Source organism: Aulostomus chinensis, chromosome 13 (genome assembly GCF_037954235.1).
Source record: "Aulostomus chinensis isolate RoL2024-O1b breed Wild chromosome 13, RoL_Achi_v1.0, whole genome shotgun sequence".
NCBI classification, from domain to species: domain Eukaryota; kingdom Metazoa; phylum Chordata; class Actinopteri; order Syngnathiformes; family Aulostomidae; genus Aulostomus; species Aulostomus chinensis.
Genome location: NC_141332.1, coordinates 24712608 through 24726447, shown reverse-complemented (window position 1 = coordinate 24726447; position 13840 = coordinate 24712608). Strand labels below are relative to the sequence as shown.

General features: G+C 46.9%; 2 protein-coding genes across 3 annotated transcripts; one reads left to right on the top strand and one right to left on the bottom strand.

Annotated features, from left to right (window-relative positions):
* The first annotated feature begins 741 nt into the window (after positions 1-741).
* pcgf1 (polycomb group ring finger 1) lies at positions 742-7105 on the top strand. 2 transcript variants are annotated; one of them, XM_086222260.1, is made up of 9 exons: positions 742-874; positions 2611-2716; positions 2834-2986; positions 3140-3211; positions 3410-3515; positions 3740-3782; positions 5472-5555; positions 6090-6170; positions 6917-7105. In XM_086222260.1, the coding sequence occupies exons 1-9, from the start codon at positions 788-790 to the stop codon at positions 6965-6967; spliced, it is 783 nt and encodes a 260-aa protein (XP_086078386.1). In that variant the 5' UTR covers positions 742-787; the 3' UTR covers positions 6968-7105. The 2 variants fall into 2 exon arrangements, with proteins under 2 accessions (XP_086078386.1, XP_086078385.1); XM_086222259.1 differs by having other exon boundaries at positions 5469-5555; positions 6917-7100.
* A 4591-nt stretch (positions 7106-11696) lies between these two features.
* Positions 11697-13840, bottom strand: lbx2 (ladybird homeobox 2). The gene is made up of 2 exons (XM_086222258.1): positions 13229-13840; positions 11697-12710 (listed from the first exon to the last, which is right to left on the bottom strand). Exons 1-2 carry the CDS (start codon positions 13551-13553, stop codon positions 12244-12246), a joined length of 792 nt encoding a protein of 263 aa, XP_086078384.1. The 5' UTR covers positions 13554-13840; the 3' UTR covers positions 11697-12243.

Genomic DNA, 13840 nt, shown 5'->3' with positions numbered 1-13840 from the left:
TTTTTGTATGTCACATATAACAAGTTGGGAAAGAATCAAAAGACCGTGACAATTTAATAAATACGCTTCAGAGGGGTGGTGGACAGGCAACATTCATGTGGGTTAAAACTGACAGCTGAGTGTCTACGTAGGTATGGGGATACAAGTTGTTTTTTTACGATCACATTTGTTGACTAAATTAAAAGTGATATTTTTGGTGACGTTCATTTGGTGTCTCCCAACTCAATAGTTTTACACGAAACTCCCCTTTCTTTTGATTCACACATACAAACTTGTTAAATCCTCCACGATCCTGTCTGGAAATTCTGTTTTTAAATACAGAATGGAAACCACAACCCTCCCTGCTTAAAAACAAACAAAAAAACAACAACAACAACAAAACAGTGATAATTGACTTTATAGAAAGGGAGGGGACCTGACGTGTCCAGCAGTTCAACAAGTACATTGTGTTTTGTTTTAATTTTAAATGATTTTAATGACGTAAATGTAGTAGTTTTCTTCACAAGTGTCAAACACACAGTATTGCTCGATCTCGATCTGAGTTAAATAAATAAGCAATAATTAACAATAAACATGTGAGAATCGCAATGGGTTCTCGTGAGCTGTAGAATCATTTCCTCTTTTTAAATTTGTGTTCATGACTTTTTCGCCTTTATTCGGTTTACATGAGAGCTCCCAGAACTCCTTCTTGTTCGTGGGTCGTTTTTAGCATCTGCTGCACGGCCCCCCTTTCAGCGTGCAGATATTACACTTCCGGTTTACCCGGATGTAAGCATAATTCCTAAAGATGGCGGAACAAGGTCCGATGGCCATAGCGATGCGGCTACGAAATCAGCTACAGTCCGTCTACAAACTGGACCCGCTGAGGAACGAGGTGAGCGGTCGTGTTCCTCCGGCTCACCCGCACGGCGGCCGACGCCGGCGGGGGTTCGAACAGGGGCAGAGCCGATTTAAACGCCCGCATGACCGTGGAGTTCGTTGTCGTCTCCGCGGCGCTGATGGGGAGAGAGGGAGAGCGATGCTGGAGCGCCGTGAAGGGAGCCGTGTGTGAGCATGCGTGAACGGTGGGAGTCGACCCGTGTTGTTCGGCCTCGAACGGCGGAGCAGCCGCACGCCTGAACCCCTGAAACAGAACAGTGCGTGTCTCGTTTTAGCGTCCCGGAGCGGGAGGGACGAACCCGGCCGGGGGTCCCGCCGTCATGCCGGTGACCTGGCAGCGACCCTCGGTTGTTGTCGTCCGCGGGTTCCCTGTAGAGTAAGCGCGGTTGGTTGAACCGGGCTGCTGTGTGTGTGTGTTTGTGTTTGTGTGCGTGCGTAACGGAAGTAGCACCGGCAGCAGTTAGCTACATCACTTTGTTTGCTGTGGTTGGATTAGTTCGATTCCTCGGATGCCGGGAAGTAGTTCAGAACCTCAACCACCGCTCACGCTCGGCCTCTGCTCGTGTTCCTACTTATCCGAGCTCCGCGTGGGAGGCAGGGCGAACTTCTCCACATCCCCTCGGTCCTTTTCACGTGGAGGTCAAAGGTCAGGCTCATTTACAGCCCCAGCGCTTCTGCAGCTGGTGGGGATTACACCCCCCAGTTCACTGGTTGGAGTAAGATCAGAATCCAGGTCAGCAGGGAGGAAGTGTTTCATCCCACCCAGAGGTGCAGTACAGGAGGATGAACATGGAAACACAGCGAGAGGAGGTTCCTGTGTGACAGCCGTGCGTGTTTGAGATAAACTGTCCTTTCGTAGGATCTTTAATTTAGAAAGTAACTGCGCTGACCGATGTAAACGCCTGATCGGAAAACACAGCCTGAACAGAACTGAGTAGACTGACCTGGAACTGTTCAGAGTGAAGCCATGAAAGTTTTATACTTCATCTGGTTTTAGTTGCATTCAAAGCTAATGCTACTGCTGCTGCTGCTACTACTACTACTGCTGCTGCTGCTGCTACTGCTGCTACTACTGCTGCTGCTACTGCTACTGCTGCTGCTATTACTGCTGCTGCTGCTACTGCTACTGCTGCTACTACTACTGCTGTTACTGCTACTGCTGCTGCTACTACTGCTGCTGCTGCTGCTACTACTGCTACTGCTGCTGCTGCTACTGCTACTGCTGCTACTACTGCTGCTGCTGCTGCTACTACTGCTACTGCTGCTGCTGCTACTGCTGCTACTGCTACTGCTGCTGCTACTGCTGCTACTGCTACTGCTGCTGCTACTGCTGCTGCTGCTGCTGGTATATTTCAAGTTTTCCATGGGCATCGACCCAGAGTTCATCTGGATGTTGAAATGAACCAGTTCCAAGACCAGTATGTAGCTTCTAGTGACATCCAGTGGTGGCTCTGCTGATTGCAGCCCTGTCACCTCTCACCCCAGAGAGCAGGAACGCGGGAGACCCTCCGGTGTTCCTGCAGGATTATTCACGCTCGAAACCTGCACCCATCTTGATTCAGCCTCTTTGACTTTGACGGAATTAAACTTTATGAAGCTCCTGTGTCAACTTACGCTGTTGTTAGGTTTTGATCTGTTCTGGACTTGGAGTTAAAGGTTTTAGTTCACCTATTAATGAAGATGCTGCCATTTCTGCTCATGTTTGGTTTTTTTGTGTGTGTTTGTTTGCAGGAGGAGGTGAAGTTGAAGATCAAGGACCTGAACGAACACATCGTCTGCTACCTTTGTGCGGGCTACTTTATAGACGCGACGACCATTACAGAGTGTCTGCACACATGTGAGTCGGACATTTTAAATCTTCCCCCTGTGCTGCTGGTCGATTTAAATAACAGATGTTGTAATGGTGTCACCTGGCTAAAGTTTTATTCTTTTTTCTTTTTCTTCCACTCCTCAGTCTGCAAAAGCTGCATTGTGAAATATCTGCAAACAAGCAAGTATTGTCCAATGTGCAACATAAAAATCCACGAAACACAGCCTTTACTCAACCTCAAACTGGATCGAGTCATGCAAGACATCGTCTACAAACTGGTGCCTGGACTACAAGAAAGTAAGTCAGAGCTACAAAGAACTACAGCTCAACACTATGCACCCGACTGTCATGGCTGACAGTAGAATGTTGATTTAGCTGCTGTGGACTTGTTTTGTTCAGCTCCTGTGACCCTTTTAATAGTTGATATATGTATTTTTCTTGTTTGAGCAGGTGAAGATAAAAGAATAAAGGAGTTTTATCAGTCGCGAGGGTTAGAGAGAGTCATCCAACCTGCAGGAGACGGTAGGTTTGCAAGGTTGTCGAGGAGCAGTGTGCATGAATTCGATTGTTTTTCAGAGAGCGAACGCACGATTCACGTGTTTTTCTTTCCAGAATAATCACTGCTGTCGCTCTGTGGCTCAGGGGAGGAGCTGCAGCAGCTTGGCGTCTGTGTGTTGTTTGGGTTGCCCACTCACACTCGGCTCTCTTCCCTCTCTCCAGATGCTGTGCCGGATGCAGCAGGTTTACCGTACACAAGCTTCGACCACTCTAAAGCCCACTTCTACAGATACGACGAGCAGGTCTCCCTGTGTTTAGAAAGGCTAAGGTGAGCCGCTCTCACGATGACCTGCTAGTAGAAAAAAATAACCCGGCGCACTTTTGGTTGATTTTGTGAGTCATGACCTGGACAAATATCCCTGGATCCCTGTTAACAAGCCAGTCTTTGCAGCCGCTAGAAATTCCACGCCGGATACAAACCCATCTGTGTGGAGCACCTGTTTCAAATACCATTCAATTTTTTTTTTTATCTCTTCTGTTTTGTCTGTGCAGCTCGTCACTCGCTGGGAAAGATAAGACGAAACTCACACTCCACGTAAGTGTCTCACGCCGCCGCCGGCTGATAGGATCTGCTGTTGCTAGGGGTTGTCATTTTAACTGAAGTGCCAATCGGTGACATCACTTCAGACCAGATCATGGTTTCTTCCCTCACACAAATACACACGCTCAGCTTAGTGTTTAGAGTATGAGTTCTGCTCTCAGCCGGCCACCAGGGGGCGATCAGAATGACTTTTGGGAAGTTTTGCTGCAGCGGCTGCCGGAATGTCTGTGTGGATTCTTGTACTTGATGGATACTCTAGATGGGCTCATTAGCTGAAGGATAGGTAGAAGTGTGTGTGTGTGTGTGTGTGTGTGTGTGTGTGTGTGTGTGTGTGTGTGTGTGTGTGTGTGTGTGTGTGTTACGATGGAGGTAGTGCTGGCGAGAGCCCAGATTGTACTGACTCAAGACAATTGTAACTATTGTTTCAGAAGCCACTGAGTGTCTCCTCACTGGCCAGTAACCTGTTGCAGAAACCTTGATCAGCCAGCAGAGGGGGCCCTCGTGTAACAAATCCCTCTAATGGCATTGATCGACTTCCATGTCGAGCGGCTCTTTATGGATTCAGCTGGTCTGCAACTCCAGTGGGTGGCTGAAATATTATCAGACATCCTCCTTCATTTGGTGTTCAGGCGATTGTGGACGGGAATGCGGTCTAACACGATCCACGTCCTGAACCTAAACCACTGACTGACCTCTTTTGTCCTGTTGGGACATATCTATGTATCACCATGCGATTAGTCAGGCCTTGTTATTCGTTTCTCAACCAACTTTGCTCCTGAAGCTGGTCTGACGGCCTCTCACGTCACCGCTGGATGATATGACTTCAAAAACAGCAGCAGAAGTATCTGTGACGTTTGTCTCTGTTACGGTTGATGGGGGAAGGAGTAACTGTGCGTTGCAGTTGCTCCATTATAGATTATCTGATATGCTGATATTTGTCAGCGTCACAAATCGATACTGATTATCGGACTGACTGGCCTGAGGGCTGTGGAGCCAGTGGGAGGGTGGACGTGTTGGCCCTGTGCCTGTCGGTCTTCTGACAGAGACTCGAGCCTCTTCCACACTCCCAGAGAGGAGATTTGGAATCCTGACATCATCATTTATCTTTTGCGTCTTTTTATGAGTGCTTTGTTGTTGTTTTTGCGTGTGTGTGTGTGTGTCTGAGATTATGTGATGTCATGGGAAGATGCCAACACCTGCTCCGAGCGCCGTCGCTCTCATTCCTGACTGCGAGTGTGCAGTTGCGCCCCACTCTTAAACACGGTGTCGACTCATAAACCAGACCAGCATTACTGCAAGGTCACTGCAGCGCTCTGGCTTTGAATTTGCCTCTTACTATTTGGGACTTGATGTCACCGCGTGTTCATTGTTGTGTCTTTTCTTTTTTTTTTAACACATTATTGTGGTATATGACCTTGAGTATCAGCACAACATTTAGCTTCTCATGCTCCAAGCTAATGAGCCTTTGGTTGGCGACAGACTTTTCTTCCTGTCAGTCTCAGAGCAGCAAGTTACATTGACAGGAGGTGAAACTGTGGAAGTTGCCGGCAGCTCCAGGCGACACCTGGAGCTGCCGGGGTCAAACGGGCAGTAGAAGCCCTGAAGTTGCACAAACCAACAGCACATAAAGTGTCCAGTGAAACTGCTCGTTTGCACTAACGTGGGGCCGTGTCTCTGCAGCAGAAGTTTGTGCGCTGTTCTGTCAGAGCGGAGGTGAGACACCTACGGAAAGTGCTGTGTCATCGGCTAAACGTGGAGAAACACCAGGTCAGTCACCAGTCCTCTTCCGTTCTTACGCTGCATCAAACTAACGATGGTGTGCTAATCGCTTTTGGCATCAACTGAGTCAGAAATGCAAAGCTTTCTCCTAGTGTGTCTATAAATGAAGTTTAAAAAAAATGTGATGATTGAACTGCAGTCTACCTGTTTACCTTCATTACACCGCAGCACTGGAATGCAGCGGGCGTGAGGGCTGTGGCGCCGCACGGCGCTGATTAAAAAAAATGTTGCACATTAGCATAAATCAGTGTGGGAGCCCTCTCCCAGCAGTCAGAAGTCCTTCTATCTTGAAAACTGCGTTTGAAGCGTTACTCTGATTGAGGCTGCGATGCAGCGTGCTGATTGGCCGACCCCTCAGAGGCAGAGCCAATGATTTTTCTCAACAGTGCGATGTGGCGTCGCTCTGCAGCCAGTGGGGAGACGAGCCTCACTTGTGTGGCTCCTCGTCTGGATTTCACACATCGGAGAAATCACAGGTGTTCTGCTCGGGCTTCACATCTGCTGGTGTGTTTCTTTGTGCAGGTCCAGATGTTGTTCAATAATGAGTCTCTCCCCGATCACATGACCATGAAACGGTTATGGTTATCACACTGGTTTGGCAAGGTAAGGAACCACATAAGCTGCTTTTACACTTTCTCTCATGTGATGTGTTGTGGCAGCTAAAAAATGTTAAAGCACAACTGAGAAGACACTGAACGACTCTGAAGATCACCTGATAGTGACTATTTTGACGGATTGCGCGGCACTGCTGCGACTCACCACATCAGGAGAGGTAGAGCAGCTCAGGAAGCAGAGTTGGCGCGGTCGAACCGCAGCCTCAAAGTCGGCGGGTGTTCTGAAAAGATTCCGGCTCTTCTTCTGCTGAACGCCTGCAGGCTTCAGTCGCCGTGTGATGCTGACGTCGTGCGTTTGAGGTGCCATCGGCGCACCGTGTAACATCAGCGTGGCGCTTCTGACGGGCGCGTATCCACTTCAGAAATCCCAAAAGTTGCGTTCGTGAGTGAAAATTATCTTTCTGAACACAACATGCAGGTCTCACGCGTTTGTCTGCCGCAGGAGCAGCTTTAGTCAGTAATCCAACGTGAAAACTGTTGGCTGTTAGTTGGAGGGAACTCGGGCGAACGCTAACTTCCTGGTTGGCCAGCTAAGATACCTGCAGCTCGTTATCTCGTCTCTTTATTTAGTTGAATATAAAAACACACACACTGAGGCAGCAGCAGCGTGGAACCCTTTGATTATGAGTCGTTAGAATATTTCATATCCAGAAATTGCAGCTTGAGCGACAGATGAAAGCGTGTTTGTGTGTTTATGTGAGTGTCTGTGTAATAATTGCATCTTGTCCTCCGCAGGCGCAGCCGTTAGTGCTCCACTACACCATAAAAGACAAACGGACCAGATAGGGCTTGCTGTCTGTCTGAGGACGGCTGTACAGTTTTTTGTTCTATAGATAATCTATTTTAATAGTTTTTCTGTACATATACTTATTTTTTTCTTGTTTTTGTATTTTTGAAAATAAATTTTAAAATGAAAAAAAAAAAAAGGTAGTCGGCTCTGGTGTCTTGAGTCCGGTTCGCTCTCTTTGAGGTATCGATGTCAAAGCCCTCGTGTGAGTCTTAACTTTCACGTTATGGGCGGCGTGGTTCAGGGGTAGAGTGGCCGTCTGGCAACCGAAGGGTCGCTGGTTCGATCCTCGACCCCGGTGACCATGTCGAAGTGTCCTTGAGCGAGATACTGAACCCATAATTGCTCCCGATGAGTAGGTTGGCGCCGTGCATGGCAGCCTCCACCATCAGTGTGTGAATGTGTGTGTGAATGAGACGACACTGTGAAGCGCTTGGATTGCCGCTAAGGTAGCAAAGCGTTCTATAAAACCGAGTCCATCTACCATTTACGTTCGCTCAGCGCCGTCTTTGATATCCAGGTTTCGATACTGGATCAGCCGCATGTCGGTTTTGGTAACCGGCCAAGAGGCAGCAGAGGAAACACTTTTAAAAGGCACTTGTATGTCTGCCTGTCTCGTCTCCATCCAAATGACACAGTAAATCCAGTTTTATGGGTTTTTGTTGTTGTTGTCCTTGCATCAAGTGAGTGGTTGAGGGTTTTATCAGCTTTATTTGTCAGATGTTCCGTACTTAAGAGCTCTGAGGCAACAGTGGGAAGGCCTGAAACTGCAGAATCCGGAGGGAGCGACTCCCAACTGCCGCTCCAGTGAGACTCCTAAGCCTCCGTGTGACACGCTAGCCGTGGTGCTGGTTCGACGAGAACGGCGGCGTCTGTTCATTGAACGAGTTGAAGTGGCGCTGCATTCGTTGCTTCAGTGCTATCAGATATCCAAAGAGGCCTTTTCACTCCATGCCGAATCAGAACGTCTCATGAGTAAATCATCAAGTTGCCTTTGTTTTTTTTTGTTTTTTTTTTAACCCTTTAATTTGTAAAACTGCTTTGAGAGGGGAAAAAAAACACCAAAGTGCTGAAACATCAAACCGAAGAGTTGAACCAGACGAATCAAGTGAAACTGGTTTTAATTGTGTGAAAAAGCTAAGAGAACAAAAAAGGCAAAGATTTTTAACGTAAATGGAGTTCATACAGTTTTTGTGTGTGTGTTTGGGGGGGGGGGGGACTCAGAAGGTCAAAGAAGTTGAAAATTTCAAATTCCAGGCTCGGAAACGTTTTTTTTTTTTTTTTTTTTTTTTTGGACAAAATTAAAGAAACACAAGATCCAGGAAAAAGTCTTGGGACATTTGCTCCAAACTCCCTGACTGTGAGTACACGATCTCCTCTGATGAATGTTCGGTGAGCAGTACACTCTTTAGTGTTATGAATTTCTTGGTAATTTTTGTTTTTAACGTGAAAGCTGATGTTCAGTTGTCCTGTGGTTAACTGGTTTAACTGGGTGTGACACCTGCACAATGAGTCATTTGTGCAAAGGTGCCAGTTTGGCAGCTTTTTGACCTGCAGGCCCTGAGACCTCCAGTTGATCTGGCCTCTCTGTCTCTGTGCTGGGCTCTACTGATGGTTTCCCCTCTATAAGCAGCTTTGTTTCACAGGAAACACAAACGGAGCCTCCCGAGCTGGCCGCCGCTAGGTGGCACACTTGTGCTTCTGAGGCACCAGAAGTCGAGCTTTAATGCTGATCTTGTCCAGTGCGAAGGGAGCGAGACCGAGGAGCCGAGCCCTGCCGGATCACATACACACAGCCTCCAGTCTTGATCCAGGTCTGTCTCCACGCACACGCACACGCACACACACACACACGCGCGCGCGCGCGCTGCAGCAGGAGCGGTGTGCACTGTCATTTGGAGGGGAAAAAAAGCAATAAATGTGCTGAATGAACTTGTAGGGTGAGGGTTTTGTGACGCAGCTGGTTCGAATGTTTATTTCAGTGCCAGAGACGAAAGTCGGTGCTTTTAAAGGTCAAAGGGGAGAAATTGTTCGAATGTCTAAGAGACAACGGGACGCTTTCCTTCAACAATTATTCTGACCAACTAATCTGACGGTCAGTCGAAGGATTCACTAACTGAAGGCTTAAGTCTACAAACTGAAATGACGCGCATCTTTCCTTCCCTGCAGGGACAAAGTGACAAGTTCTCAGTCCAACTCTTCATTTTCTTCCATAAATTACAATAAAACATTTTATATTTAACAGTCTGGAACCATGAAATGCTTTATATATATATATATATATATATATATATATATATATATATATATATATATATATATATATATATTTTTTTTTTTTGCCTTGACAAATATTGAAATAAAAAAACGGATTAATTTAAAAGAAAAAAGACAATTTTGTGTTGCAGCTCTGTTTTGGTGTGACGTGCGCTCGCCATAACTTAAAGCGTTTAAAAGCCTCATTTAAAGGATTTAAATAACACATTTCCACAGCGTGCGTGAATGTAGATGTGCTTCCCGCCCCCCTCAGAGAGCAGACGTGCCCCAGTCACCCTGATAACATCCAGAAGTGAGTATGAACCCCTGGCTGCTGCCCTGCGGCCACGTTTCTGAATGATGAAGCAAATGACCTCCCCTGGAAACAAAGAAACAGACATAAAATAATAATAATAATAATAATAATAATAATAATAATAATAATTTGCATCCGCGTGCCACGCTTCTAGAGCTCGAGACCTCCCCGTGAGGATGCCCCCATGTTGGAGACACAATCAGCCGAAGCTGCTGTGACCTTTAAACCAGGATAGAGATGTTTGGTTGCCTGTTGGGGGCTCAGTTAGATGGCAACTTGTCGCTCCCAGCACGCGTGTGTGTGTGTGTGTGTGTGTGTGTGTGTGTGTGTGTGTGTGTGTGGCCCCAATGAAGTGGATCAGTGATTTTTGGAAGTGCACTGGCTGCTTATGATCACCTACAAGTCGCGTTTGATTTTCTTCTTTCTCTCTCTCTTTAAAAAAAAAAAAACAACCAATCAGTGTTAACACTGGAAATAAATCCGATATTCATGCACTCACTCTGAATTGAACACAATATTGGTAAAAGTTAATGACATTTTGATAGAAAATATAGCGAATAATCGTATATCGATGTGACCTGCAGGAAAAACACGAACAAACAAGTGTTCAATTATAAGAACGAGGTAAAAAAAAAAGAAAAGAAAAGAAAAGAAATGAATCCAATTCTGACAGCAAATGCAGACGCCATCCTCCTCCAACGGTTCTTTCAAGTCAATGGCATGAATGTGGTTTTCTCCTGGCTGGCGAGGCTGAAAGAAGACGCGACGCTCGGACGTTCCCAGACTCAGACGTTCTTTCGTTCGGTTTTTTTTTTTGTTTTGTTTTGTTTTGTTTTCCTTTTTTAAATTTCAAGCTGCGTCCGCGGCTCCTCGTTCCTGCTGCCGGCCCGGAATAAAAAGGGCCTACTTGACTTTTCAACCCCCAGCAATTACAGCCGATTGCCTCCATTGTGCCGGCTGGTCTGCTCTGCTTCCAGCCGACGAAAACGTCCCTAACGAGACCTCCAGTTCCTCCTCTAACACTCGCATCTGCACCAGAACCGGCTCGTCTATCACTGCACGCAGTGAAGGGAAGGCTACTTTTCATCATTAAAAAAATAAATATCAGGCTTAATTATGTGTGTTTTTAAATATAAATAAATCGCTGTTGCATTTATTATTGCTTTCTATTTGATTTAAGGAAGGAAACCTGTTGCAACTTTTTTTAACCAATAAAAACAAACTCCATTGCCATTTTTTTTGTAATTAATAAATGTCTATATTTATAAATTTGAAGGAAAAAAGAACTAGAAGCATCGGAGCATGACTAGAACCTTCCTCTTCTTCTTCTTGGAGTCACACCTCCAGCCAGCAGACGCGCAGCCTCCCATTGAGTTTTATTCATTAGGAGCCTCACACCGACCCGTTTGCTATTCATGGGGGATTTTTCTTTCTTTTTTTCTCTGTTTCTCTCTCTTTTTCCCCCCCAAACTAGTCAGGAGTGGCAGATGCGTGCCATTATTGCCCGCGGCTGGCTGGAAGCTGTTTTTTTTTCTCTTCTTCTTCTTCTTCTTCTTCTATGTGAGGCAAAGGCGGGTTAAGCCAATCAATCATGTCCACCGGTTGTGTTAAAGACGATTCATAGAAGGAGGGGAAACATATGGCGCATGGGTGGGAGCAAGACCGGGACCTTCTTGTGTCAAGATGTATTCAAAGCCCCGCGAAAGAAAGAGAATAAAGGCGGCGGGCGGCTGCTAATTGAAGTCACGGCACTTGAGGACTCAAAGCCGGAGGTCAATGATACCAAAGGGCCCCCCTTTGTTTAACCAGGCGGGGCAGATTTTATGTAGCGTTTTAATTTCTCCCCACAAATCCTGCGATGACAATATACTAATGATGAATTCATTCATCTGACATTCCTTCACTCCTTGAGTCTTGCTATATTCTTCTTTGTGAATTTGAATTAGAAATGCACAAATCGCTCTATTTAAAAAACAAAAACTAAATTCTTTCCCACCGAATCATAATTATAGGATATCATATTCTGGCTCTTTTAAATTAAAAATAATAATTTGTCACGGTCTTCTGCAAAATCACACATCCAACCGCGCCAGGAAGCGTCTTGAAATATCGTATGACCTTTATTTACATAGATGCTGATTAAATAGAACGTTACAATAAAATTTTCGTATTAGGACGTTCGACCTATGTACACAGGACGTGTGCGGGGGATAATCAGGCCTGCGAGCTTGCAGAAACACTTGTCGCTCAGGAGGAAACAACAAAAAAAAAGATGACGAAGAAAAGACACTTCATCCATTTGTGTCGGCGGCTGTGCAGGTGAAGGTGAAGTCAGGTGAATATTTGGCAAATCCCATTCTTAAAACAGTAGAAATGGCAAAAAAAAAAATAAAAAATAAAATTGCACAACCTTCAACCTTCCACCAAAGTGAATTATTCTTCAAATGTTCACGCAGTCACTGAGTCCTCAGCAGCCCGGTGGATATTCCTCCATCCTGCCTCAGCCTCGGAGAGCTGTACAAGTCCGGGTAATAAATTAAAATGGAGGAGAGAAAAGAGGAAGGAGGAGGAGGAGGAGAAAAAACAAACCTTTCCTGAAATGTTTGCCCCTTTAGTCAATATCCGTGCAAAAGTTTGGCAGTAAAAATGCCCCCATTTTTAAAATTGTTGTTGTCGTTGTTGGTATGAAAATCCACCTCACTGTCAATCGTCCACCTCGATCTCCTCGTCGTCCTCCGAGAACTCATCCGTGGTTTGGTCTCTAGAGGAGGAAGGTGACTGTGGGAAGCCCCCCCGGTGTCCTTGGGAGGTCGGGGACACGCAGGGTGATCTGGCCACGGGGCCCCCACCCTGCGCGTCCTCGATGTTGTCCATGGTGACCAGCTTCTGCAGGGTCTGCGGGGTGATTTTCTTTAGTGATTCCACGTCCGCTTTCATCTCCTCCAGGTCCCGCTTGAGTTTGGCCCTGCGGTTCTGGAACCAGGTGATGACCTGCGCGTTGGAGAGGCCCAGCTGCTGCGCGATCTGGTCGCGGTCGGCCGGGGAGAGGTACTTCTGATACAAAAACCTCTTCTCCAGCTCGTAAATCTGGTGGTTGGTGAAGGCCGTCCGCGACTTTCTCCTCTTTTTGGAAGTCTGCCTCTGCCCGAAAGCGTTTAGATGTTCCCGGCCTGAGAATGAGCGGAGGAGAGAACATGAAATCACAGCGCAGGTTCACGCACCGCACCTGAGCTTCTGCGCCAGACTCTGACTTCTCTGGATCCACCTGAGCTGATATCTCCATGTCTATCAGTTCAAGTCACCAGACATGAATTCACTCGGGACTTTAATTCACCCCAGAATCCAGATTTTCTACTGTCTTTTTATTTTGTTTTTTTTGGCACAAATTGACTTCATCAATGCACCATTCAGGGTTATTTATTTCTTTTTGAGGCCATTTTTACAGCACATGCACACATGGGCCCGCATGGACCTTTTTTTTTTTTCTTTTTTTGATCGCAGGTAAATAAACTAATAACTAGCACGTGCTGGTTATGTATTAACCAACACGTGTAAAAGTGCACTTTCACCCCCCCCCCCTCCTCTGACCAGATAACCACGCAGACGTGTTATCACTTCGGGGTCAGAGGAAGCCTGCTAGCAGAAAACCCTAACCGTCACCGCCGACCACAGAGAAGCCTCGTTTTACCTTCCGCCGCCTGGATCACGCTGACTTCCAGACCCTTGAAGGTTTTGCTGGCCAGTTCCTCCAGCGCGCACAGCGGCGAGGAGGGAGTGGTGATCCCGTTCCTCGCCGAGTTGGAGCCCGTCACTTTCTCCAGAACCCTGGGCGGGCAGATACTGGCCACCGACTTTTTAACCGAGGGCTTGTTCAGGATATCCTCTATGCTAAACGGCGTCAGCGGCTTGTTGGAGTTGGCGGGCGGCGGTAGTTGGTCCAAGGGAGCCCGTCTCCTCTCCTCGCCGCTGGGCTGCAACAGAGAACCTGCCTTCATGTCTTTACTGGAGGTCATCGCAGTCCCAAGTATCGCTGCTTGCGGCTGAAGTTGCTTATTTCATTCAAGTCGCGGGTTGAAGCGAACGTTTCCTGCTAATACCTGGATACTTCTAACAGCTCGCCTGAGAGCTTCCCTCCCAAATAACCATGCCTCGGGCGTAGCTGTGGAGGCAGTCGGGACTGTATCCCCCCTTTACAGAGTCGCGGTTCCTCTCCCGAGCTCCATGGAGATCTTTAGGAAGTAGCAGACTGTAGGAGGGGGGTGAAACCCTGCGAGGAGGAAACTGTCTTAAGCAGCAAGAA